This window comes from Salvelinus sp. IW2-2015, linkage group LG5, assembly GCF_002910315.2.
Source record: "Salvelinus sp. IW2-2015 linkage group LG5, ASM291031v2, whole genome shotgun sequence".
In the NCBI taxonomy this organism is placed as follows: Eukaryota; Metazoa; Chordata; class Actinopteri; order Salmoniformes; family Salmonidae; genus Salvelinus; species Salvelinus sp. IW2-2015.
This window is the reverse complement of record NC_036844.1, coordinates 15,007,408-15,031,057: the sequence shown is the minus strand read 5'-3', so window position 1 is coordinate 15,031,057 and position 23,650 is coordinate 15,007,408. Positions and strand designations below refer to the sequence as shown.

The 23,650-nt window shown below is 43.4% G+C and overlaps 2 protein-coding genes across 2 annotated transcripts in view; one reads left to right on the top strand and one right to left on the bottom strand.

Annotated features, from left to right (window-relative positions):
* Positions 1-23,650, top strand: part of LOC111963956 (alpha-(1,3)-fucosyltransferase 7-like) — a 47,896-nt gene that overhangs the window by 12,277 nt on the left and 11,969 nt on the right. The gene's annotated exons all lie outside the window — the stretch shown is intronic.
* Positions 7,443-16,798, bottom strand: LOC111963957 (CD5 antigen-like). Its single transcript, XM_024147093.2, has 6 exons — positions 16,774-16,798; positions 10,241-10,270; positions 9,700-10,013; positions 8,961-9,266; positions 8,560-8,835; positions 7,443-7,746 (listed from the first exon to the last, which is right to left on the bottom strand). Exons 3-6 carry the CDS (start codon positions 9,731-9,733, stop codon positions 7,526-7,528), a joined length of 837 nt encoding a protein of 278 aa, XP_024002861.2. The 5' UTR covers positions 9,734-10,013; positions 10,241-10,270; positions 16,774-16,798; the 3' UTR covers positions 7,443-7,525.

Below are 23,650 nucleotides of genomic sequence, written 5' to 3'. Positions count from 1 at the left end.
GAGGTTATATACAGTAGAAGGTTATATACAGTAGAGGCTATACAGTAGAGAGACTATATACAGTAGTGAGACTATATACAGTAGTTTGAGGTTATAATACAGTAGAGATGTTATATACAGTAGAGAGGTATATACAAGTAGAGGCATATACAGTAGAGAGGTATATAACAGTGAGAGGTTATATACAGTGAGAGGTTTATATACAGTAGAGAGGCTATATACAGTGTGAGGTTATAAGTAGAGGAGACTACATACAGTAGTGAGACTATATACAGTTAGATAGGCTATATACAGTAGAGAGGTATATACAGTAGAGAGGTTATATACAGTAGTGAGGCTATATAGAGTAGAGAGGTTATATACAGTAGAGAGGCTATATACAGTAGAGAGGTTTATATACAGTGAGAGGTTATATACAGTAGAGGGCTATATACAGTAGTGAAGCTATATACAGTAGAGAGGCTATATACAGTAGAGGGGCTATATAAAGTAGTGAGGTTATATAGTAGAGAAACTATATACAGTAGTGAGGCTATATACAGTAGAGAGTAGAGACAGTAGAGAGGTTATATACAAGTAGAGAGGTTATATACAGTAAGAGGCTATATACAGGTAGTAGAGGCTATATACGTAGAGGCTATATACAGTAGAGAGGCTATATACAGTAGAGAGGTTCATTATACAGTAGAGGTAGAGCGTAGAGAGTATATACAGTAGAGAGGCTATATACAGTAGAGAGGCTATATACAGTAGAGAGGCTATATACAGTAGAGAGACTTTACACAGTAGAGAGGTTATATACGTAGAGAGACTATTACAGTAGAGTAGAGAGGCTATATACAGTAGAGAGTAAGACAGTAGAGGCTATATACGTAGAGAGTTTTAATACAGTAGAGAGTAGAGAAATAGAGAGGCTATATTACAGTAGAGAGGCTATTATAGTAGAGAGACTATATACAGTAGGACATACAGTAGTGAGGCTATATACGGTAGAGAGGCTATATACAGTAGAGAGGCTATATACAGTAGAGAGGATATTTTATAGTGAGGCTATTATACAGTAGGAGGCTATATACAGTTTAGAGAGAGGTTATATACAGTAGAGAAGCCTATATACAGTAGTGAGGCTATATACAGTAGAGAGGTATATACAGTAGAGAGGCTATATACAGTAGAGAGGTTATACTACAGTGAGAGGCTATTACGTAGAGACATTATATACAGTAGAGAGGCTTATATACAGTGAGAGGTTATATACAGTAGAGAGGCTATATACAGTAGAGAGGTTATATACAGTAGAGAGGTTATATACAGTAGAGAGGCTATATTCAGTAGGAGGCTATATACAGTACGAAGAGACTATATCAGTAGTGAGACTATACATAAGAGAAGGCTATATACGTAGAAGGTATATACAGTAGAAGGTTATATACAGTAGTGAGGCTATATACAGTAGGAGACTATATACAGTAGTAGAAGCATATTACAGTAGAGAGTTATATACAGTAGAGAGTTTATATACAGTAGTGAGGCTATATACAGTAGAGAGATTTATACAGTAGAGGCTATATACAGTAGAGAGGTTATATACAGTAGTGAGGGTATATACAGTAGAGAGACTATATACAGTAGTGAGGCTATATACAGTAGAGTAGAGACAGTAGAGAGGTTACAGTAGAAGAGGTTATATACAGTAGAGGCTATATACAGTAGTGAGGCTATATAACAGTAGAGAGGCTATATACAGTAGAGAGGTTATTATACAGTAGAGAGGCTATTCAGTAAGAGAGGGCTATATAAGGAGAGGCTATATCAGTAGTGAGGCTATATACAGTAGAGGACTATCTAGTAGTGAGGCTATATACAGTAGAGAGGCTATATACAGTAGAGAGACCTATCTACACAGTAGTCGAGGCTATATACAGTAGAGAGTAAAGTACAGTAGAGATGCTATATACAGTAGAGAAGTAGTAGACAGTAGAGAGGTTATATACAGTAGAGAGGTTATAATACAGTAGAGGGCTATATACAGTAGGAGAGGCTATATCCAGTAGAGAGGCATATACAGTAGAGAGGCTATATACAGTAGAGAGGCTATATACAGTAGAGAGGTTTATACAGTAGAGAGAGAGTAACGTAGAGAGGCTATATACAGTAGAGAGGTAAGACAGTAGAGGCTATATAAGTAGGAGAGACTATATCAGTAGAGGTATAGTAGAGGCTATATACAGTAGAGAGGCTAATATACAGTAGAGAGTGAGAAAAGTAGAGAGGCTATATGCAGTAGAGGATATATACAGTAGTGAGGCATATACAGTAGATGGTATATATCAGTGAGAGTTCATATAACAGTAGAGAGGTTATATAAGCAGAAGGTTATATACAGTAGAGGCTATTATACAGTAGAGACTATATACAGTAGGATTGTAAGTAGTGAGGCTATATAACAGTAGAGAGGCTATATACAGTAGAGAGGTTATGTACAGTAAGAGGTTACTATACAGTAGAGAGGCTATATACAGTAGAGAGGTTATATACAGTAGAGAGGTTATATACAGTACGAGAGTTTATACAGTAGAGGAGGCTATATACAGTAGTGAAGTCAATTACAGTAAGAGGGGCTATGTACAGTAGTGAGGCTATATACAGTAGAGAAGACTATATACAGTAGAGAGACTATATACAGTAGAGTAAGAGAGGCTATATCCAGTAGAGGGGCTATATACAGTAGTGAGGCTATATACAGTAGAGAGCTATATACAGTAGAGGCTATATACAGTAGAGTAGAGAGGCTATTACAGTAGAGAGTAAACAGTAGAGAGGCTATAATACAGTAGAGAGGCTAATAAGTACGAGAGCTATATACAGTAGAGAGTAGAGAAAGTAGAGAGGCTATATACAGTAGAGAGCTTATATACAGTAGAGAGGCTTATATACAGTAAGAGAAGAACTTCTATACAGTAAGGAGGCTATATACAGTAGAGAGGCTATATACAGTAGAGAGGCTATATACAGTAGAGAGGCTATATAGTAGGAGGCTATATACGTAGAGAGGTATATACAGTAGAGAGCTTTAGACGTAGAGAGGTTATATACAGTAGAGAGACTATATACAGTAGTAGAGGCTATAATACAGTAAGAGAGTTAAACAGTAGAGAGGCTATATACAGTAGAGAGTTTATATACAGTAGAGAGTAGAGACAAGTAGAGAGGCTATATACAGTAGAGAGGCTTATATAGTGAGGTATAACAGTAGAGAGACTATATACAGTAGAGGTATATAGAGTAGAGGCTATATACAGTAGAGAGGCTATATACAGTAGAGAGGATATGAGTACGTAGGGCTATCATACAGTAGAGAGGCTATATACAGTAGAGAGGTTATATACAGTAGAGCTATATACAGTAGTGAGGCTATATACAGTAGAGGGTATTACAGTAGAGAGGCTATATACAGTAGAGAGGTTATATACAGTAGAGAGGCTATATACAGTAGAGACATTATATACAGTAGAGAGCTTATATACAGTAGAGAGGTTATATACAGTAGAGAGGCTATATACAGTAGAGAGGTTATATACAGTAGAGAGGTTATATACAGTAGAGAGGCTATATACAGTAGTGAGGCTATATCAGTAGAGAGCTATAATACAGTAGTGAGACTATATACAGTAGAGAGTCTATATACAGTAGAGAGTTATATACAGTAGAGAGGTTATATTAAGTTATGAGGCTATATACAGTAGTAGATATATACAGTGAGGCTATATACAGTAGAGAGGTTATATACAGTAGAGAGGTTATATACGTAGGAGGCTATATACATAGAGAGATATATCCAGTAAGGCTATATACAGTAGAGAGGTTATATACAGTAGTAGAGGCTATATACAGTAGAGAGACTATATACAGTAGATGAGAGGCTATATCCAGTAGAGAGTAGAGAATGTAGAGAGGTTATATACAGTAGAGAGGTTATATACAGTAGAGGCTATTATAAAGTAGTGAGGCTTATACAGTAGAGTGTATATACAGTAGAAGAGGCTATTACAGTAGAGGCTATATACAGTAGAGAGGCTTATAATACGAGAGGCTATATACAGTAAGGAGGTAATATACAGTAGAGAGGCTATATACAGTAATGAGACTATATACAGTATGAGGCTATATACAGTAGAGAGTAGAGAACAGTAGAGAGTTGCTTATATCAGTAGAGAGTAAGACAGTAGAGAGGTTATAATAACAGTAGAGGTATATACAGTATGAGGGCTATATACAGTAGGAGGCTATATACAGTAGAGGGCTATATACAGTAGAGGGCTATATACAGTAGAGAGGTATATACGTAGAGGTAGGTTATAATACAGTAGAGAGTAAACAGTAGAGAGGCTTACAGTAGAGAGTAGAGACAGTAGAGAGGCTATATACAGTAGAGAGACTATATACAGTAGGCAGTAGAGGCTATATACAGTAGAGAGGCCTATATACAGTAGAGTAGAGAAAGTTAGAGGAGGCTATATACAGTAGAGGGACTATATACAGTAGTGAGGCTATATACAGTAGTGAGGCTAACTACAGTAGAGAGTTATATACAGTAGAGAGTTTATATACAGTAATGAAGGTTATATACAGTAGAGGTATATACAGTAGAGAGCTATATACAGTAGTGAGTATATACAGTAGTGAGCATATCAGTAGAGAGGCTATATCAGTAGAGAGGTATGTACAGTACAAGAGGTTATATACGTAGGAGGTATTACAGTAGAGAGTTATATACAGTAGAGAGGTTATATCAGTAGAGAGGTTTTACGTAGAGAGGCTATATACAGTAGTGAAGCTGATATACAGTAGAGGGGCTATGTACAGTAGTGAGGCTATATACAGTAGAGACTATATACAGTAGAGAGCTATAACAGTAGAGTAGAGAGGCTTATACAGTAGAGGTATATACAGTAGTAGGCTTTATACAGTAGAGAGATATATACAAGAGAGACTATTACAGTAGAGTACGAGAGGCTATATCAGTAGAGAGTGAGACAGTAGAGGGCTATATACAGTAGAGAGGCTATATACAGTAGAGAGGCTATATACAGTAGAGAGTAGAGAAAGTAGAGGGCTATTACAGTAGAGAGGCTATATACAGTAGAGAGGCTATATACAGTAAGAGGAGAATATATAAGTAGTGAGGCTATATACAGTAGAGAGGCTATATACAGTAGGAGGCTATATACAGTAGAGAGGCTATATACAGTAGAAAGGTTATATTACAGTAGAGGCTATATACAGTAGAGAGACTATATACAGTAGGAGACTATATACAGTAGGAGGCTTATATACAGTAGAGAGGCTATATACAGTGAGAGGTTATTAAGTAGTGAGGCTATATACAGTAGAGAGGCTATATACAGTAGAGAGGTTATTACAGTAGAGAGGGTTATTATACAGTAGAGAGGCTATATACAGTAAGAGTATTACAGTAGAGAGTTCTATATACAGTAGTGAGGCTATATACAGTAGAGAGGTTATTACAGTAGGAGGCTATATCAGTAGAGAGCTTATATACCGTAGAGAGGTTATATCAGTAGTGAGGCTATATACAGTAGAGAGTTATTTACAGTAGGAGGCTATATACAGTAGAGAGAGGCTATATACAGTAGAGAGGTTATATACATGTTGAGGCTTATATACAGTAGTGAGGCTATTACAGTGAGAGGTATATTACAGTAGAGAGGCTATATCATAGAGAGGCTATATACAGTAAGAGAGTTTATACATGTAGAGAGGTATATACAGTAGAGGCTTATACAGTAAGAGAGATATAAGCTAGTAGAGAGACTATATACAGTAGAGAGCTATATACAAGTAACGAGGCTATATACTAGTACGAAGGCTATATACAGTACGAGGTCTATATACAGTAGAGAGATATATACAGTAGTGAGGCATATACAGTAGAGAGGCTATATACATAGAGAGGTATATACAGTAGAGGGCTATATCAGTAGTGAAGGGCTATTACAGTAGAGAGGCTATATACAGTTAGAAGGACTATATACAGTAGAGGCTATATGCAGTTAGTGAGGCTATATACAGTAGCGAGGCTATATACAGTAGAGAGGCTATAAACAGTAGAGAGGCTATATACAGTAGAGAGGCTATATACAGTAGAGAGGCTATATACAGGCACTGGTTAGTCGGGCTAATTGAGGTAGTATGTGAAAGAATGTATAGTTAAGGTGACTATGCACATATGATAAACAGAAAGTACCAGCAGTGTAAAAGTCCGGGTATCCATTTGATGACCTGTTCAGGAGTCTTACGGATTGGAGGTAAAAACTGTTGATAAGCCTTTTGGTCCTAGACTTGGCCCTCCGGTAACGCTTGCCGTGCAGTGGTAGAGAGAACAGTCTATGACTGGGGAGGCTGGTTCTTTGACTATTGTTTAGGGTCTTCCTCTGACACCGTGCAGCTTAGCCCTGGTGATGTACTGGGCCATACTCGCACTACCCTCTGTAGTGCCTTGCGGTCGGAGGCTGAGCAGTTACCATACCAGGCAGTGATGCAACCAGTCAGGATGCTCTCGATGTTGCAGCTGTAGTACCTTTTGAGGATCTGAGGACCCATGCCAAATCTTTTTAGTTCCTGAGTGGGAATAGGTTTTGTCGTGCCCTCTTTACGACTGTCTTGGTGTGTTTGGACCATTCTAGTTTGTTGGTGATGTGGACACCAAGGAACTTGAAGCTCTCAACCAGCTCCACTACAGCCCCGTCGATGAGAATGGGGGCGTGCTCGGTCCTCCTTTTCCTTTAGTCCACAATCATCTCCTTCGTCTTGGTTACGTTGAGGGACAGGTTGTTATTCTGACACCACCCGGCCAGGTCTCTGACGTCCTCCCTATAGGCTTGTTGTTGTCTCTGTCGCCTGCAAACGTAATGATGGTGTTGGAGTCGTGCCTGGCCACGCAGTCGTGGGTGAACAGGGAGTACAGGAGTGGACTGAGCACACACCCCTGAGGGGCTCCAGTGTTGAGGATCAGCGTGGCAGATGTGTTGCTACCTACCCTCACCACCTGGGGGCGGCCTGTCAGGAAGTCCAGGATCCAGTTGTAGACGGAGGTGTTTAGTCCCAAGATCCTTAGCTTAGTGATGAGCTTTGAGGGTACTATGGTGTTGAATGCTGAGCTGTAGTCAATGAATAGCATTCTCACATAGGTGTTCCTTTTGTCCAGGTGGGAAAGGGCAGTGTTAAGTGTAATAGAGATTGCATCATATATTTTGCAAAGCAGACTTCCAAGCTAAACAGTCATCATGAGAGGCTGGCAGAGGAGAGGCTGCCAACAGAAACACCTTTGATGAGGGGACTGATCATCATCACATAGATCTGTGGGAAATCTGTCAATGACAAAGTTATAAGTCTGGTTCATGTTCAGTTACCTGTGATGGTGAGGGAGAGGAGCTCACTCTCAGAGGAGAAGTATGAGAGAAAACATAATTGTCATAAACACAGTGTAGTTCCCTTGGTGGAGTCATCTGCAGCAGGGAAGAGGAAGGCAGCAGAGTGATTGACAGCTGGCTGGGTCTGGGTTCTGTTGGAGCCGGTGAACGTGAGGAGGAAGGAGCCTCCTGGGTACTGTGGCTGAGTGGAGCAGGTGATGGTGAAGCTGTACCCCGAACACTCGGCCCCTGGTGGCCCCTGGAGCCCCTCCCATTGAGTCAGTCAGGGAGATATCAGGCTGGACCAGGAGATCTGTAACAATAAAAGAGAAGAAGAAAAACCTCTTCAACTAGTTTCCTTAGATATGACAATAACATCAGCATGTAACAGTGCTAGCCACCCTCCCCTCACAGGGCAACATGAGTAGTGGGCCTACAGTCACTGAGACAACATATGTTGATATCAGGCTTAAGCAGGACATCTGGAACAAGAGGAGAGAAAAAGAAAACGTAGCTCCTCAACTACTTTCCTCATTTAGATATGACAATAACATGACATGTGACAGTGGTAGTGAGTAGAGACGTTCACTGAGATAACACTCAAATACAAAAGCATTCTGGGATATTTAAGTTGTATTGATTCCTACTTGACTGAGTGATCTTTTGCAAAGCAGACTGACAAGTAAACAGTCATCATGAGAGGTGCAGAGGAAGTTGTATGAATGAAGGAAATCAGTTGAATATAATATAATATGTTGATATTTCCTGAGCAGATCACTGTGAGTCCAGGAAGGAGATATAATACATGGGACTAAAGTGTGGAACTCAGCAGTGAGTTTTGCAACTGAGGATCATTTTTACGTTCTACGTGGTTCAGCACTCTGCAGTCCGTTCTGTAAGTTTGTGTGGCCTGCCACTTTGCGGCTGAGGCGTTGTTGCTCCTAGACGTGCCACATTGAAAGTCACTGAGATCTTCAGTAAGGCCATTTTACTGCCGATGTTTGTCTATGGAGATTGCATGGCTGTGTGCTCAATTGTATACACCTGTCAGCAACAGGTGTGGCTGAAATAGCTGAATCCACTGATGTCCACATACATTTGGCCATATAGTGTGTCTTGTTATTACCTGAGCAGATCACTGTGAGTCCAGGAAGGAGATAATAACTTCTAGAACACTCCCTCAGTGAAGACTCAGACCCATAACATTGAACTCCGAACCCTCTAGTGGTGTTTCCAGGTGGTACTGAAACAGTGGAGTCACAACCCAGCTGTCTACACACTACAGCAGCTACATCCTCCTGGTTCCAGTCAGCTCCCACAGTCCTCCACTCTCCCTGGTCGTACCACTCCACTCCACCAGCACAGCGACTGCCTCCTCCCACCAGCCTCACATCATCAGGCTCTGAGAAAAGAAAAGAGAGAGACAGTAATCTTACTATTTTCTCACTAAAACACACCTATATTGTCTCTCATATTCTTCACTCCAGGTGAGAAACAATGTTGATTGAGTGACAAACTGTTTCTTACCTGAGCAGGTGAGTCCAACAGCATTACCAGGTAGGCAGGTGTTGTGTTTTCTGTCTGAGGTGTCACAGTCAAGGAGAAGGGACTCTTTGCCTTTACACTTGAACTCTTTATCCCAGGTCTGACCGTCACCTCCTCCATAGAGCCCCCCCTGTAGAGCTGCAGGAGCCCCACAGCCAAGCTCCCCACAGACTCCCTCTGCATCCTGCCGGTCAAAGTCAGCTTCACACACTGAGGCCCAGGACTGATTGGACTTCACCTCCACTCTCCCAGAGCAGAGACCAGCTCCATCCACAAGCCGCACAGACTCTGGAGAAAAAGAGTTGGTTGAACATTCAATCAGTTTTGTTGATGACACTGTCAAGGACTCAACACAAATATGTTGGATAAAAGATWGTAGTTTGCTATGTTTGATACTGTAAGAGGTAGAAATGGGTTCTTAGTCACTCAGGATCGGGTTGGGAATAATGCAGGCAGGAGACAGGAATAAGTTCACTTCACTTTATAGAAAATAAACAGCTGGACATCCATCAGGCAGCTTCACTTCAGTACCATCTGAACTACAATGATCTGCCCATGAACATCTCCCATAAACCAATATGACAAACACAAATATAATGTTTAAATAAATACATCTGACATCTCTCCCTCTATTCATAATGTAAATAAACACATAAAACATGATACATGGTAATATTGATAAATGTATAAATAAATCTCTCAATATGTACCAGTCTCTTACCTGAACAGGTCACATGATGAATAATATCCACCATTACAGACACCAGGTCCTCCTCCTCTGATTGATGCACACAATGTCTAATAGAAACTCATCTCCACTGCAACTCTCTAATATTCTGACTCCTCTTTTTCCATCTTCAATCAGACGTCCTCTAGATCAGTACGGATTCCCACAGTCCAGCTCTCTACACACAACCTTATCTCTCTCATTGCTCCACCAACTAAACATGCCAACCCACACCCTTCTTCATAGAAGACTTCCACTGTCCCAAAAACAGGAAGTGGTCCCATCCACCAGTCTGACTGAGTATTCAGCTGTAAACAGCAGGAGGAAACACAGTGGTGAGGACAGATGATGACAGTGATTCTGTTATTCTAACAGCAGTAATGCTTTGTGGTGACAAGTATTAGTAGTTCCATAAAACACTACTTGTTATTGGGTTTTAGAATGGTTTGTATGGACACATGAATTTCTCCATGTGGGTAATAAAGTTGACTAATATTGAACTGCTATAATCACTGTAGATTTATACTCTACCTACCTGGTGGACTGACGCTTTGAGCCTGGAGATCTGAGGGAGAAGAGAGAAGGAGAGAAAGAGAGAAGAAGGAGAAGAGGAGAAAGGGAGAGACAAGGAGAAAGGAGGAGTCAGAGGAAGAGAGAGACAGAGGAGAAAGGGAGGAGTCAGAGGAAGAGAGAGACAGAGGAGAAAGGGAGGAGTCAGAGAAAGAGAAGACAAGAGGAGAAAGGGAGGAGTCAGAGGAAGAGGAGACAGAGGAGAAAGGGAGGAGTCAGAGGAAGAAGAGGACAGGAGGAAAAGGAGGAGCAGAGGAAGAGAGAGAGAAGGGAAAAGGAGGAGTCAGGGGAAGGAGAACAGAGGAGAAAGGGAGAGTCAGAGGAAGAGAGAGACAGAGGAGAAAGGGAGGATTCAGAGGAAGAGAGAGACAGAGGAGAAAGGGAGGAGTCAGAGGAGAGAGGAGACAGAGGTTAAATGAACATCAACTGACCTTTCATGATGTGATGGGAAGACAGGTTTATCATGAGGTTACAATGTGTTTGGTTACATAGTGTCCAATGTTCTTCTGAGTGATAAAACAGCAAACATTAAAGTGTTTACTTATCAGACCCACATATATAATAATATACTATAATATACTATATTCATATGCTTTTAGTACTCACACATGAATCATATCCTGTTGCAGGTCATGTGTTGTTTTGAGCCAGCAGTAAAAAACACACTGACAGGACAGTTCCTCTTATGGCCACTAGGTGATAATCTGGTGTCACAGACGCAGGACTGAAGACTAAAGAGAAGCATTGCCCAATTATCTCTCCTTTCTCCTAAAGTGTGCACTTGTTCCCTTACTTGAAATGACTGGTAAACTAAATATGGTGGAAACGCCCACTTGATAACAGAAGGTAGAGTCCTCTGAGTGGAACGGTGGGAGACAACAGTACTCTCTCCCCTTCTCCTTTCCTCCTCTCTCCACTTCCCCTCCCCTCTCTTCCCCCTCCTCTCCTCTCCCCTCTCCCCCTTTCATCTTCTCCCCCTATCACCCCTCTTCTTCTCTCCTCCCCCCTCCCCTTTTCCCCTCTCTCTCTCTCTCCTCCTCTCCTCCTTTCTCCCTCTCCTCTTCTACCCCAGTCCTCTTCTCTCTCCTCTTCCTTCTTCTCCTCCTTCGAAATTCCACCCCTCTCCCTCTTTCTCCCCTCTCCTCCCCCCTCGAATATTCTATACCCCTCCCCTTCTCTCCTCCCTCAGTCCTCTTCCTCTCCTCTCTCTCTCCCTCTCCTTTTCTCTCCCCGCTCTCCCTTCCTTCTCCCCCCTCTCCCCTCTCCTCTTCTCTCTCTCTTCTCCCTCCTCGATATTCACCCCTCTCCTCTTACTCTTCCCTCCTCCTCTTCTCCCCTCCTCCTCTTCTCTCTCCTCTCCTCTTCTCTCCTCTTTTTCTCCCTCCTCGAATTCCACCTCCTCTCCTCTTCTCCCACCTCTCCTCTTCTCCCCCCTTGAAATTCTACCCTCTCCTCCTTCTCCCCCCATTCCTTCCCCTTCCCCCTCCTCTCTCATTCTCTGACCCTCTTTCTCATCTTTGACCCCTTGCTCTTCTCCCCCCTCTCCAACTTCTCACAATCTCATTTTCTCAACCTTCTCTTCCTCTCCCCATCTCTTCTCCTCCCTCTGAATTTCTACCCCCCTCTCTTCTCTCCCTCTCCTCTTCTTCCCCCTTCTAATATTCTCGCCCCTTCTCTTTCTCTGTCTCGCCCTTCTTGAATATTCTACCCCCTTCTCTCTTGGCTCTTCTCTCCTCTTCTAATATTCCCTCCTCCCCCTTCTCCTCTCCTCTTCTCCCCTTCCTAATACTTCCTACCGCCTCTCCTCTTTCCCCCTTCTTCCCCTCCCCCTCTTCTCCCCTCTCATCGTTGACCTCTTCTCCTCTCTCTGACCCTTGCTCTTCTCCCCCTCTCCACTTCTCACAATCTCATTTCTTCTGCACGGCTTCTGGTCTTCTCTCCTTCCATTCTCTTCTCTCCTCCTTCGTAATATTTCTAAACCTCTCTTCCTCACCCTCTCCTCTTCCCCCCTTCTAATATCTCCCCCTCTTCCTCTTACTCCACCTTCTAATATTCTTCTCTCACCTTTCTCCCCTCTTTCTCTCTTCTCCCCTCTCTAATATCTTCTCCCCTTCTCCTCTCTCCTCTTCTCCCCCTTCTAATATTCTCCCCCTCTCCTCTCCTCTCCTCCCCTTCTAATATTCTACCCTCTCCTCTTCCTCTTCTCCCCCTTCTAATATTCTACCCCTCTCTTCCTCTCCCCTCTCCTTCTCTCACCCTTCTAATATTCTCCCCCTCTCCTCTCTCTCTTCTCCCTCTTCTAATTATCGATTACCCCTCTTCTCTTCTCTTCTCCCCCTTACTATATTCTCCCCCCTCTTCTCTCCCCTCTCCTCTTCTCCCCCTTCTAATATTCTCTTGTCCCTCTCCTCCTCCTCTTCTCTCTCCCTTCTAATATTCTCCCCCTCTCCTCTCCTCTTCTCCCCTTCTAATATTCTCCCCCTCTCTCTCTTCTCTTCTCCCCCTTCTAATATTCTACCCCCCCCTCCCCCCTTCTTATTTCCCCCTCCTCCTTCTTTCTCCCCTTCTTAATATTTCCTCTTCCCTCCTCTCTCTCTCTCTTCCCCCTCTAAATTCTACTCTCCTCTTCTCTCTCCCTCCCTTCTCTATCTAAATTACTATCTCCCTCCTTCTCCTCTCCTCTTCTCCCCTTCTAAGATTTCTACCCCCTCCTTTTCTTCTCCCCTTCTAATTTTCCCCTCTCCCTTTCTTTCCCCTTCTAATATTCTTCCCCCTCTCCTCTCCTCTTCTCCCCTTCTAATATTATACCTCCCCTCTCCTCATTACTTCCCCCATCTTCCCCTCCCCTCTCCCCCTCTCTTCTCATCTTCTACCCTCTATTCTCCTCTTCTGCCCCTTGCTCTTCTCCCCCTCTCCACACTTCTCCAATCATATTTCTCACCTTTTCTCTTCTCTCCACCATCTCTTCTTCCCTCCTCGATATTCTCAACCCCCTCATCTTCTCCTCCCTCATTCTCCCTTCTAACATATATTCTCCACCCCCTCTCTCTCTCCTCTTCTCCCCTTCTAATATATTCTCTCCCGCTCTCCCTTCTTCTCTCTTCTCTTCCCTTCTAATATTCTACCCCTCTTCTCACTCCCCCTCTCCTCTCTTTCCTCTCCTCTTTCCCCCTTCTAATATCATCCCCTCTTCTCTTCTTCCCTCTTCTCTTCTCTCCTCGACTTTCATCCTCCCAATCCCTCTTTCTTCTCTCCCCTCCTCCCCTTCTTAATATCTAGCACCCCTCTTCTCAACTCCCCCTCTCCTCTCCTCTCTTTCTTCTTCTCCCCCATTCATTTCTCCGCCTCTCCACTCCTCTTCTCCCCTCCCCTCATCCTCTTCTGCCCTCTTCTTCTCTCTTCTCCCATCTCCTCTTCTCTCCCTCTCAACTCCTCTTTCTCCCCCTCGCTTCTCATCTTCGGACCCTCTATTTCTCTCTTTCTGCCACCCCTGCTCTTCTCCCCCTCTCCACTTCTAACATCTCATTTTCTCACCCTATTCGTCTGCCCCTCTCCTCTTCTGCCCCCCTCTCCTCTCCTCTTCTCTATCTCCGTTTTACTAGCGTTTAAGAGCAGTTGGAGGCCACGGAAGGAGTGTTTGTATGGCATTGAATCTCATTTGGAGGTTAGTTAACACAGTGTCCAAAGAAGGGCCAGAAGTATACAGAATGGTGTCGTCTCGTAGAGGTGGATCAGAGAATCACCAGCAGCAAGAGCGACATCATTGATATATACAGAGAAAAGAGTAGGCCTTGAGAATTGAGCCCTGTGGCCCCCCATAGAGACTGCCAGAGGTCCGGACAACAGGCCCTCCGATTTGACACACTGAACTCTGTCTGAGAGTAGTTGGTGAACAGGCGAGGCAGTCATTAGAGAAACCAAGGCTGTTGAGTCTGCCGATAAAAAATACGTGTGATTGACAGAGTCGAAAGCCTTGGCCAGGTGATTGGACGCTGCACAGTACGTCTTTTATCGATGGACGTTTATGATATCGTTTAGGACCTTGAGTGTGGCTGAGGTGCAACCGTGACCAGCTCGAAAACCAGACTGCACAGCGGGTACGGTGGGATGCGAAATGGTCAGTATCTGTTAATAACTTGGCTTTCGAGACTTTAGATAGGCAGGGCAGGATGGATATAGGTCTGTAACAGTTTGGGTCTAGAGTGTCTCCCCTTTGAAGAGGGGGATCACCGACGGCAGCCCTCCAACTTTAGGATCTCGGACGAAACGAAAGAGAGGTTGAACAGGCTAGTAATAGGGTTGCAAATGGCGGCGGATAATTAAAGAAAGAGAGGGTCCAGATTGCCTTCCAGCTGATTTGTACGGGTCCAGGTTTTGCAGCTCTTTCAGAACATCTGCTTCTGGATTTGGGTGAAGGAGAAGCTGCGGAGGCTTGGCAAGTAGCTGGCGGGGTGCGCTAGCTGTTGGCTGGGTTGGGCCAATGTCTCTCTCTCTCTCTCTTCTCCTCTCTTCTCCCTCCTCTCTTCTCTTCTCCTTTCTCTTCTCTCTCCTCTTCTCCTCCCTCTCTTCTCCTCTTCCCCTCTCTTCTCCTCTTTCCACTCTCTCCTCTTCTCCCCTTCCCTCTCATTCTCCTCTCTTCTCCCCTCCCTTCTCTCTCATCTTCTTACTCTCCTTCTTTTTCTCCTCTTTCTCCCCTTCTTCTCTTCTTCTCCCCATTCTACTCTTCTCGTCACCTTCTCTCTTCTCTCCCTTTCTCCCTCCCTTTCCTCCTCTTTCTCCCCCTTCTCTCCCCTCTTTCTCCCATCTCCTTTCTCTCCCTTTCCTCACTCTTCTTCCCCCCTCTCCTATCCTCCCCGTTCCTTCTCCTCTTCTCCCCCTCTTCTCCCCTTCTCTCCCCCTCTCTTCCCCCTCTCTTCTAATCTCTCTTCTCCTCCTCTCCCCTCCTCTCTGCCCCTTTCTTCACTTCTTCTCTCCCCATTCTACTCTTTCACGCCTTCTCTCTCCTCCTTCTCCCCTCCTTTTCCTCTTCTCCCTCCTCTTCTCCCCTTCTCTCCCTCTGCTCCGCGATCTCGTTCCCACAGTGCATGTTCATTAATTGTTTATGTTTCATTGAAAAAGCATGGGAAACAGTGTAAACCCTTTACAATGAGATCTGTGAAGTTATTTGGAATTTTTACGAATTATCTTTGAAAGACAGGGTCCTGAAAAGGGACCTCTTTTTTTTGTGCTGAGTTTACAAGCTTCAACGGCTGACTTCAAATATCCACATCAATGTGAAAGACACAAGCATAAAACAGCTGACTGGGAATGTAAACTATAAACAAGATAAATCCTACACATGCATTGAAATAAAAAAGGCAACAAATCAAGGAATTACTTAGGCCTTCAATCGACAAGGACGCATAACGACAAACAGACTCAAACAAGAATGAAGTACAACCCATTTTATGATAATATTCAAAGCTAAATCTTACATCTTTTTATATATGGAAAAATGTTTTTTTTCATTCTCGTCATACTCCGACCTAACCATTAACTTTTATTAAAATTTAACTTTTTTGTTGTAAATAACTTACCCTGGTTCGTATTTGTGTGATGTAAAACAAATCCAATATTTTTTTTAGCTTTATGATCTTTTCTCTTTCTGCTGCTTACCTAATAAGGTTTGGTGAGTATAATAGGATGGGGGAAGAGGGGGGTTTCGGTTTGAGTTTTGTTTTATAGAATATTCTGTTGCAGGCGCTTCGATGAAATCGATGGTTGTCAAATATATCCACATAGTGCAATTGATCCTCTAAACCATAAAACAAAAGGCGCCTGCCAAGCTACCCCCCAAGCCCTCAATTGTGGCAGTTCCTCCACCCACTACTCGTCCCACCCCCATGATTGCCGCAAACACATGAGATCAGAAATACGAATCTGTGGATACCACACAAGAAGTAGGGAGATTGAAAAATACACACAAACAGCAGAAGCATAATATCTTTTGGAAGGAATGGGAAACGTTGTACTGATGCCACCGTCCATTGGCCCTAACCGCGGTGCATTCTGGGACAGGGACCGCTCTCCTTCACGGAGTGAATGGGAGTCTGAGCGCTAGCTCAAAAACCTAACATTAACACGAATTTAGTCAACAAGAAGTACAACATTACTAATCTTTTCCGAGATGTGAGGTAATTAACTTGCTATCTGTAGTATYGTATAGCTTTGGAATCGTGGCATTACGTACTTTCGAAGAAAATAGGCAGTTTCTCGACATAAAGTATACTGACTATGAGAAGGGATTGCGTGACGATTATCTTAACAACCGCGTGACGCAGCATGACAACCTGAACGTGATATGTCAACAGTCTGCTGGGAAGGGCGTTATACATTATTCCATTCAATTGGATTCCTCTCTCCTTTCTATAATATCTCTGGCAAAGGCACCACGCAATGCATCCTGGACTAAAGAGGCAGACAAATAGGAGAAACGTGTTAGACCCTCCGTTAAATTACCTGTTTCTCAAGGCAGGAACATCACATAAATATGATCAATGGCTCATTCGAGAGAAGACCTCCCGAGTTATATCGTCCAGTATTGAAAGCTGACATGTATGAATAACGTTTTCGCGATCTTAAAGTCATATTCCTATTAACTTCCAGTTTAGTGAGACTTTATCACGGTGCTACGTCATACCGGACATATTTCTGCCTGCTTGAAGGCAAATAACTCAGATACACATGAAAACAGGAAATGACGCAGGGAATCGATAGAACATCACTCAGAAATGAACAAAAACAATACAATATTTAACCTTTACCTTAAGACTGCACCGCGGATTGGACAGCGCCTCCATACAGGAAGGCAATGCATAGTGGGGCTCCGTGGCCTGTGGTTGAATGAACAACGTTTCTGTCCAGTAGCCAGCTAAAAATATTCAGGTTGTGGGCAGTTACATTTTTTTGGGGCACAGTTGAGTATCATAAAATGCTTATATGGAAATAATTACAGTCACGCAGATCTTTAGAAATTGTAGGATCAATTGTAAATTGGCCCTCATGAAAAACGTCGTCGACCCCCTGCTATAATGTATATGAAGTCACCCTTGTGGAGCGGTTCCTATTGTGTACTATGACAGTGTCATTGTCTCATGTGCTTCCCACCTAAATTGTTGCTCTGCATTCAGAGATGTTCCTTATGATGTCTGCACCCAGCTCATTTTGTATTTGCCTGTCTGCATTATTCACCAGGGAAAGGAAACATTCTGTGAATACTGAAGCATTGCATCAACAAGGTGGCACTGATAATATTGAAACATTGTATAAATGAACGAGGCGGCTCGGAGAAACGGAAACATTTAGTATCAACAAGACAACTCTGAGAATATTCATATTGCAACATAGTAGTCAACACGGAGGCAGCAGGGCCAGTTTGTCTGTCTGATATTATTGTGTTGCCTACGCAGCATCTGGGTGCTCATTATATACTAAAAACAGCCCTACATCCACACTATAGATAAATAACTTAGCAATATTTATGAAGTTATGCAGCAATATTGATCTGTTCATCTTTTAATTCAGGAAGATGGACAAGCAACACTGATGGAGTGAGAGGTGGAAATGCATTATACCAGAGGTAGGTAGACTACAGGTAGGGATTAGGATGCAGACAGAGCAACACTGATGGAGTGAGAGGGAAATGCATTATACCAGAGGTAGGTAGACTACAGGTAGGGATTAGGATGCAGACAGAGTAACACTGATGGAGTGAGAGGTGGAAATGCATTATACCAGAGGTAGGTAGACTACAGGTAGGGATTAGGATGCAGACAGAGCAACACTGATGGAGTGAGAGGTGGAAATGCATTTATACAGAGGTAGTAGACTACAGGTAGGGATTAGGATGCAGACAGAGGATGATGATGTAGCCTATTGCTTATTTAACTAGGCAAGTCAGTTAAGAACAAATTCATGTTTACAATTGACGACTAGAACAGTGGGTTAACTACCTTATTCATGGGCAGAACAACAGATTTTGTACCTTGTCAGCTCAGGGATTCGATCTAGCAACCTTTCAGTTACTGGCCCAACGCTTTAACCACTAGGCTACCTGCCCCCCTATAAGCAAGAAGTTTATTTTTTGGCTCCCACAGAAGGCTATATCAAACCGCTGATACAGTACTGGACTACTAGGGTGAACAAATGTTCCCGGAAGTTTACAAAAAATATAAATTACATATTTGTATTTTTTTATTTTTGTGGGGGCGCTGCAGCACCCTGATCATGCCTACTTCCCTCAGCTATATTCTGTCTCCTCCCCTCTTTCCTCTGCCCTCCCACCCCCTACTTCCCTCAGCATACTCTGTCTCCTCCCCTCCTCTCTCTCTCTCCTCTGCCCTCCCCACCCCTCCTTCCCTCAGCTAACTCTGTCTCCTCCCCTCCTCTCTCTCTCTCCTCTGCCCTCCCACCCCCTCTTCCCTCAGCTATACTCTGTCTCCTCCCCTCCTTCTCTCTCCTCTGCCCTCCCCACCCCCTCCTTCCCTCAGCTATACTCTGTCTCCTCCCCTCCTCTCTCTCCTCTGCCCTCCCCACCCCCCTCCTCCTCAGCTATACTCTGTCTCCTCCCCTCCTCTCTCTCTCCTCTGCCTCCTCCCCCCTCCTACTCCCTCAGCTGTAATCTGTTCCTCCCCTCCCCTCCTCTCCTCTGCCCTCCCCACCCCCTCTTTCCCTCTCCTCTTCCTGACATGTAGCATCAAGCCTGTTGAGCTTGACTCAGGTTACAGAACTCTGGCGTCGACACTCCTCCCTTTCTCTGCTCTAACATAAGACCAATATTAATATAATACATAAAAATATACTCTTTCATTTACATAGAGACAGATACAATCAATCATGACACACTGAATATACAACAGTCAGATGCATGACACCATCACAACTTAACTGACATTAGTGCCTGTCCCCAGATGGACAGTTAGGCTACAGTAAAGTACATTTACAGGTGATCACATCATTGTCCTGCTTTGAGACACATTTTACTGTCTGCTTCCAGTTGCATGTTTTTTTACTAGCCCTGCAAATTATAATATATTCTACAATATCAAAACATATCTCAGTAACTGTCACAGTGATAATGAGTATAACAGCCTCCTACCTGTGCTCCAGAAATAGATCATGAATATCATTGCAGGTATCATATCTGTCTCTAACTGGGGCTCCACTGAGCTATACAGTCTACTGTCATGTAGAGAGGACTGAAGAATGTAAAATACTGCGAGGCTTTATGACTTGTCTCTCATTACTTCCTTATTTCAATGGTGTGAAAACTTCTTTTTAGATCAGTGGTTGAACTCAGCTAAATAAAGCAAACTGATCTGTTTGAAAAACCCCACAGGAACTGCTGACAGAGCAGCAAAGTTTCACATACAGTTGAAGTTGGAAGTTTACATACACTTAGGTTGAAGTCATTAAAAACAACTTTTTCAACCACTCCACAAATTTCTTGTTAACAAACTATAGTTTTGGCAAGTCGGTTAGGACATCTACTTTGTGCATGACACAGGTAATTTTTCAACAATTGTTTACAGATTATTTCACTTATAATTCACTGTATCACAATTCCAGTGGGAAGAAGTTTACATCCACTAAGTTGGCTGCGCCTTTAAACAGCTTGGAAAATTCCAGAAATTATGTCATGGCTTTAGAAGCTTCTGAAGGCTAATTGACATCATTTGAGTCAATTGGAGGTGTACCTGTGGATGTATTTCAAGGCATACCTTCAAAACTCAGTGCCTCTTTGCTTGACATCACGGGAAAATCAAAAGAAATCAGCCAAGTCCTCAGAAAATAAATTGTAGACCTCCACAAGTCTGGTTCATCCATGGGGACAAAGATCGTACTTTTTGGAGAAATGTCCTCTGGTCTGATGAAACAAAAATAGACTGTTTGGCCAAATGACCATCGTGATGTTTGGAGGAAAAAGGGGGCGGCTTGCAATCTGAAGAACACCATCCCAACCATGAAGCACGGGGTGGCAGCATCATGTTGTGGGGGTGCTTTGTGCAGGAGGGACTATTGCACTTCACAAAATAGATGGCATCATGAGGATGGAAAATTATGGTGATATATTGAAGCAACATCTCAAGACATTAGTCAGGAAGTTAAAGCTTGGTCGCAAATGGGGGTCTTCCAAGTGGACAATGCCCAAGCATGCTTCCAAAGTTGGCAAAATGGCTTAAGGACAACAAAGTCAAGGTATTGGAGTGGCCATCACAAAGCTCTGACTTCATCCTATAGATAATTTGTGGACAGAAGTGAAAAAAATGTGTGCGAGCAAGGAGGCCTACAAACCTGACTCAGTTACACCAGCTCTGTCAGGAGGAATGGGCCAAAATTCACCAACTTACTGTAGGAAGCTTGTGGAAGGCTACCTGAAACGTTTTGACCCAAGTTAAACAATTTAAAGGCAATGCTACAAATACTAATTGAATGTATGTAAACTTCTGACCCACTGGGAATGTGATGAAAATAAATTAAAAGCTGAAATCAAATCACTCCTATTATTCTGACATTTCACATTCTTAAAATAAAGTGGTTATATGTCAGGAATATGTGAAAAACTTGAGTTTAAATGTATTTGGCTAAGGTGTGTATGTAAACTTCTGACTTCAACTGTAGTGTGTCTGTAAAATCACCTCTAACTTTCTACTGCTTGAGTTCACCTCTTATAGAATATTGGCTTAATGTTCCAGCACCTAAATATAAACAGTACCATCACCCAAAATGAGTACTGATGAGGTCTCATGTTAGAGCAGGAGAAGGGGGGGGATGTGGTGTAGAAGCTAGAGGTCTGTTACCCAAGTCAACTCAACAGGCCTGATGCTGTATGTCAGGGTCAGGCTGGGCTGGCCAGAGAGGAACAGGTTACTGGTTATGATGACATCATGGTGAGAAGTCAGTAATGAAAAGATGAAGAGGACAGGGGGGAGAAGGAGAGATGAGAGAAGAGGGGGGGGGGAGAGAGGGGAGAAGAGGAGAGTATGAGAGAGAGGAGATGGAGAAGATAGAAGACAAGTAAAAGACATGGGGGGGTCATGAATACAAATTAGACATGGGGGGTCATGAATACACATTAGACATTTGGGGGGGGGGGGGGGTCATGAATACACATTAGACATGGGGGGGTCATGAATACACATATAGACATGGGGGGTCATGAATACACATAGACATGGGGGGTCATGAATACAATCCAGACATGGGGGTCCATGAATACACATTAGACAAATGGGGAGGGACCTTAACCAGCCCTGAAACTTGCTTAATACAAGCCCTTAACCAACCTCACACCTTGTTTTAACGACATAAAGAAAAGAAAGTAGCTTAAGTTAAAAGCTTGACAAAACAATACCTAATAGCAGCCAGCACGTCAAACAACAATACACATTAGCGAACCCGGCTTTATACAGGCGTACCGGACAATACAAGAAGTCAATGTGCCGGCAGCGACTAAAAACACATATACCCTCAGAAGACCACACAACCCAAACCCGACAGGTACCGGAACCTTACGCAGTCAATGTCGGAGGCTATAATAACAGCCCAACAAAAGACAACCAACCAAAACCACCCAAGGTTAACCCCAGGATAACAGAGCAAATGTGCGAGGCAATATAACACGGCCACAGGTACCTCGCAAGTAACAACGCTCAAATCGTGCGAAAACTATAATACAGGGGAACCCCAAAACCACCACAAAACCCCCCCACCCACCCACACAACACCTACAAAGGTACCCCCGCGCCTACAGAGCTCAAATGTGCGAGAGCTATATACAGGCTCAACAAACAAACCACCCAACCAACACAGAACCCCAACACAACAAACCAACACCCAAACCAAAACCAACACCCAACCCAAACACCGACCAAGGTACCCAGGTAACCGAGTCAACTCGTGACGAAGCTACCTATAACAAGGCCAAACACACCCCCACCCAACCCGCAAAACAAACCAACCCAACCAAACAAAAAACGACCCCCGTACACAGGTACAGAGTCAATGTGGAGAGCTTACTCATACAGGCGTAACTGACGATACAGAAGATCAAATGGCTGCAGCAGCCAATAAATATCACAGGCCCGCAAAAAAAAAACAAACCCACCCCAACGGTACCCCAGGCAATAACAGAACAGGTCCACCATGTGCGAGTGCTACTATCAACGAAGACACCCCCACACCAACAAACCAAAACACACCAAAACAAACCCAAACCAACCCACCAACCAAAACAGGAACCAACAGATACCAGATAGATAACAACTGTGGAGGCCTACCTATACAGGGCCCAGCGGTACCGCTACACGAAGTCAATCGTGAGAGCGCTCTTCTAGTACAGAGGCCACCATAAACAAAACCAAAAAACCACCCCACCAACCCCAACCCCCCAGACACCCCACCCCCACACCACCCCCCACACACCCAACCAACCAATCAAACCAAAACCAACCACACACCAACCACAAACAAGGATAACCGCGTACAGAAGTTCAATGTGGAGGCTATATACAGGCGGAAGTACCGGTACAAGAGTTCCACTGTGCACGGGGATAATAATACACGGGGAACAAACACCGCAAAGGTACCCGGATAATCACAGAAGTCAAATGCTGAGCAGAGCCACTATATACAGGGGGGTACCACGTACCAGAGTCCCAATGTGCAGAGCGATATAACTAACAGGAAAACAACACAAACCACGTCACAACGTACAGCAGGTCAATGTGCAAACTGCACTCTTACCTCCCCATCTCTGTATTCTTTCCACGCTCACAGTATGACAAAAACCTACACCAGTCCAAAGACGGTTGCAGGCTCATGAAACGACTCCCTTCACTTGGTAACACAAAAATTGAATATTACAGATGAAATATCCAATCCAAACCAAAGACATTGCTTTTACTGCTCCAATCGTGAACTTACCCTAGCCCAGCACCTGTTTTCCTTCAAACTCAAAAATGGAAGTACGTAAACATAAAACACATCTCTACTTCAAATACTATTAACCAATCTGAAAACCGTGAACTGCATAGATGTGTCCAATGCTCTCATCGCTTGCTGTGTGAACCCTGTGGCCGAAGAGCAGAAGTCCGTCAGATGAGGGCAGGCATGTTATTCAATCAGCCATAAAAAAGCACACCATCATCCTTCCTCCACCAACTGCATAAACATTAACCGACCGGTAGCTCTCATCTCTACCACCATAACCTTTATACACAATCACCCTTTGATAGACTATGAGCAGGTAATTATAGTAGATATTGAGAAATTGGATATGAAGGAGTAGATTTCATCAATCCTCAAATAAAATGCACTCAAAACACTATCTCTCTTC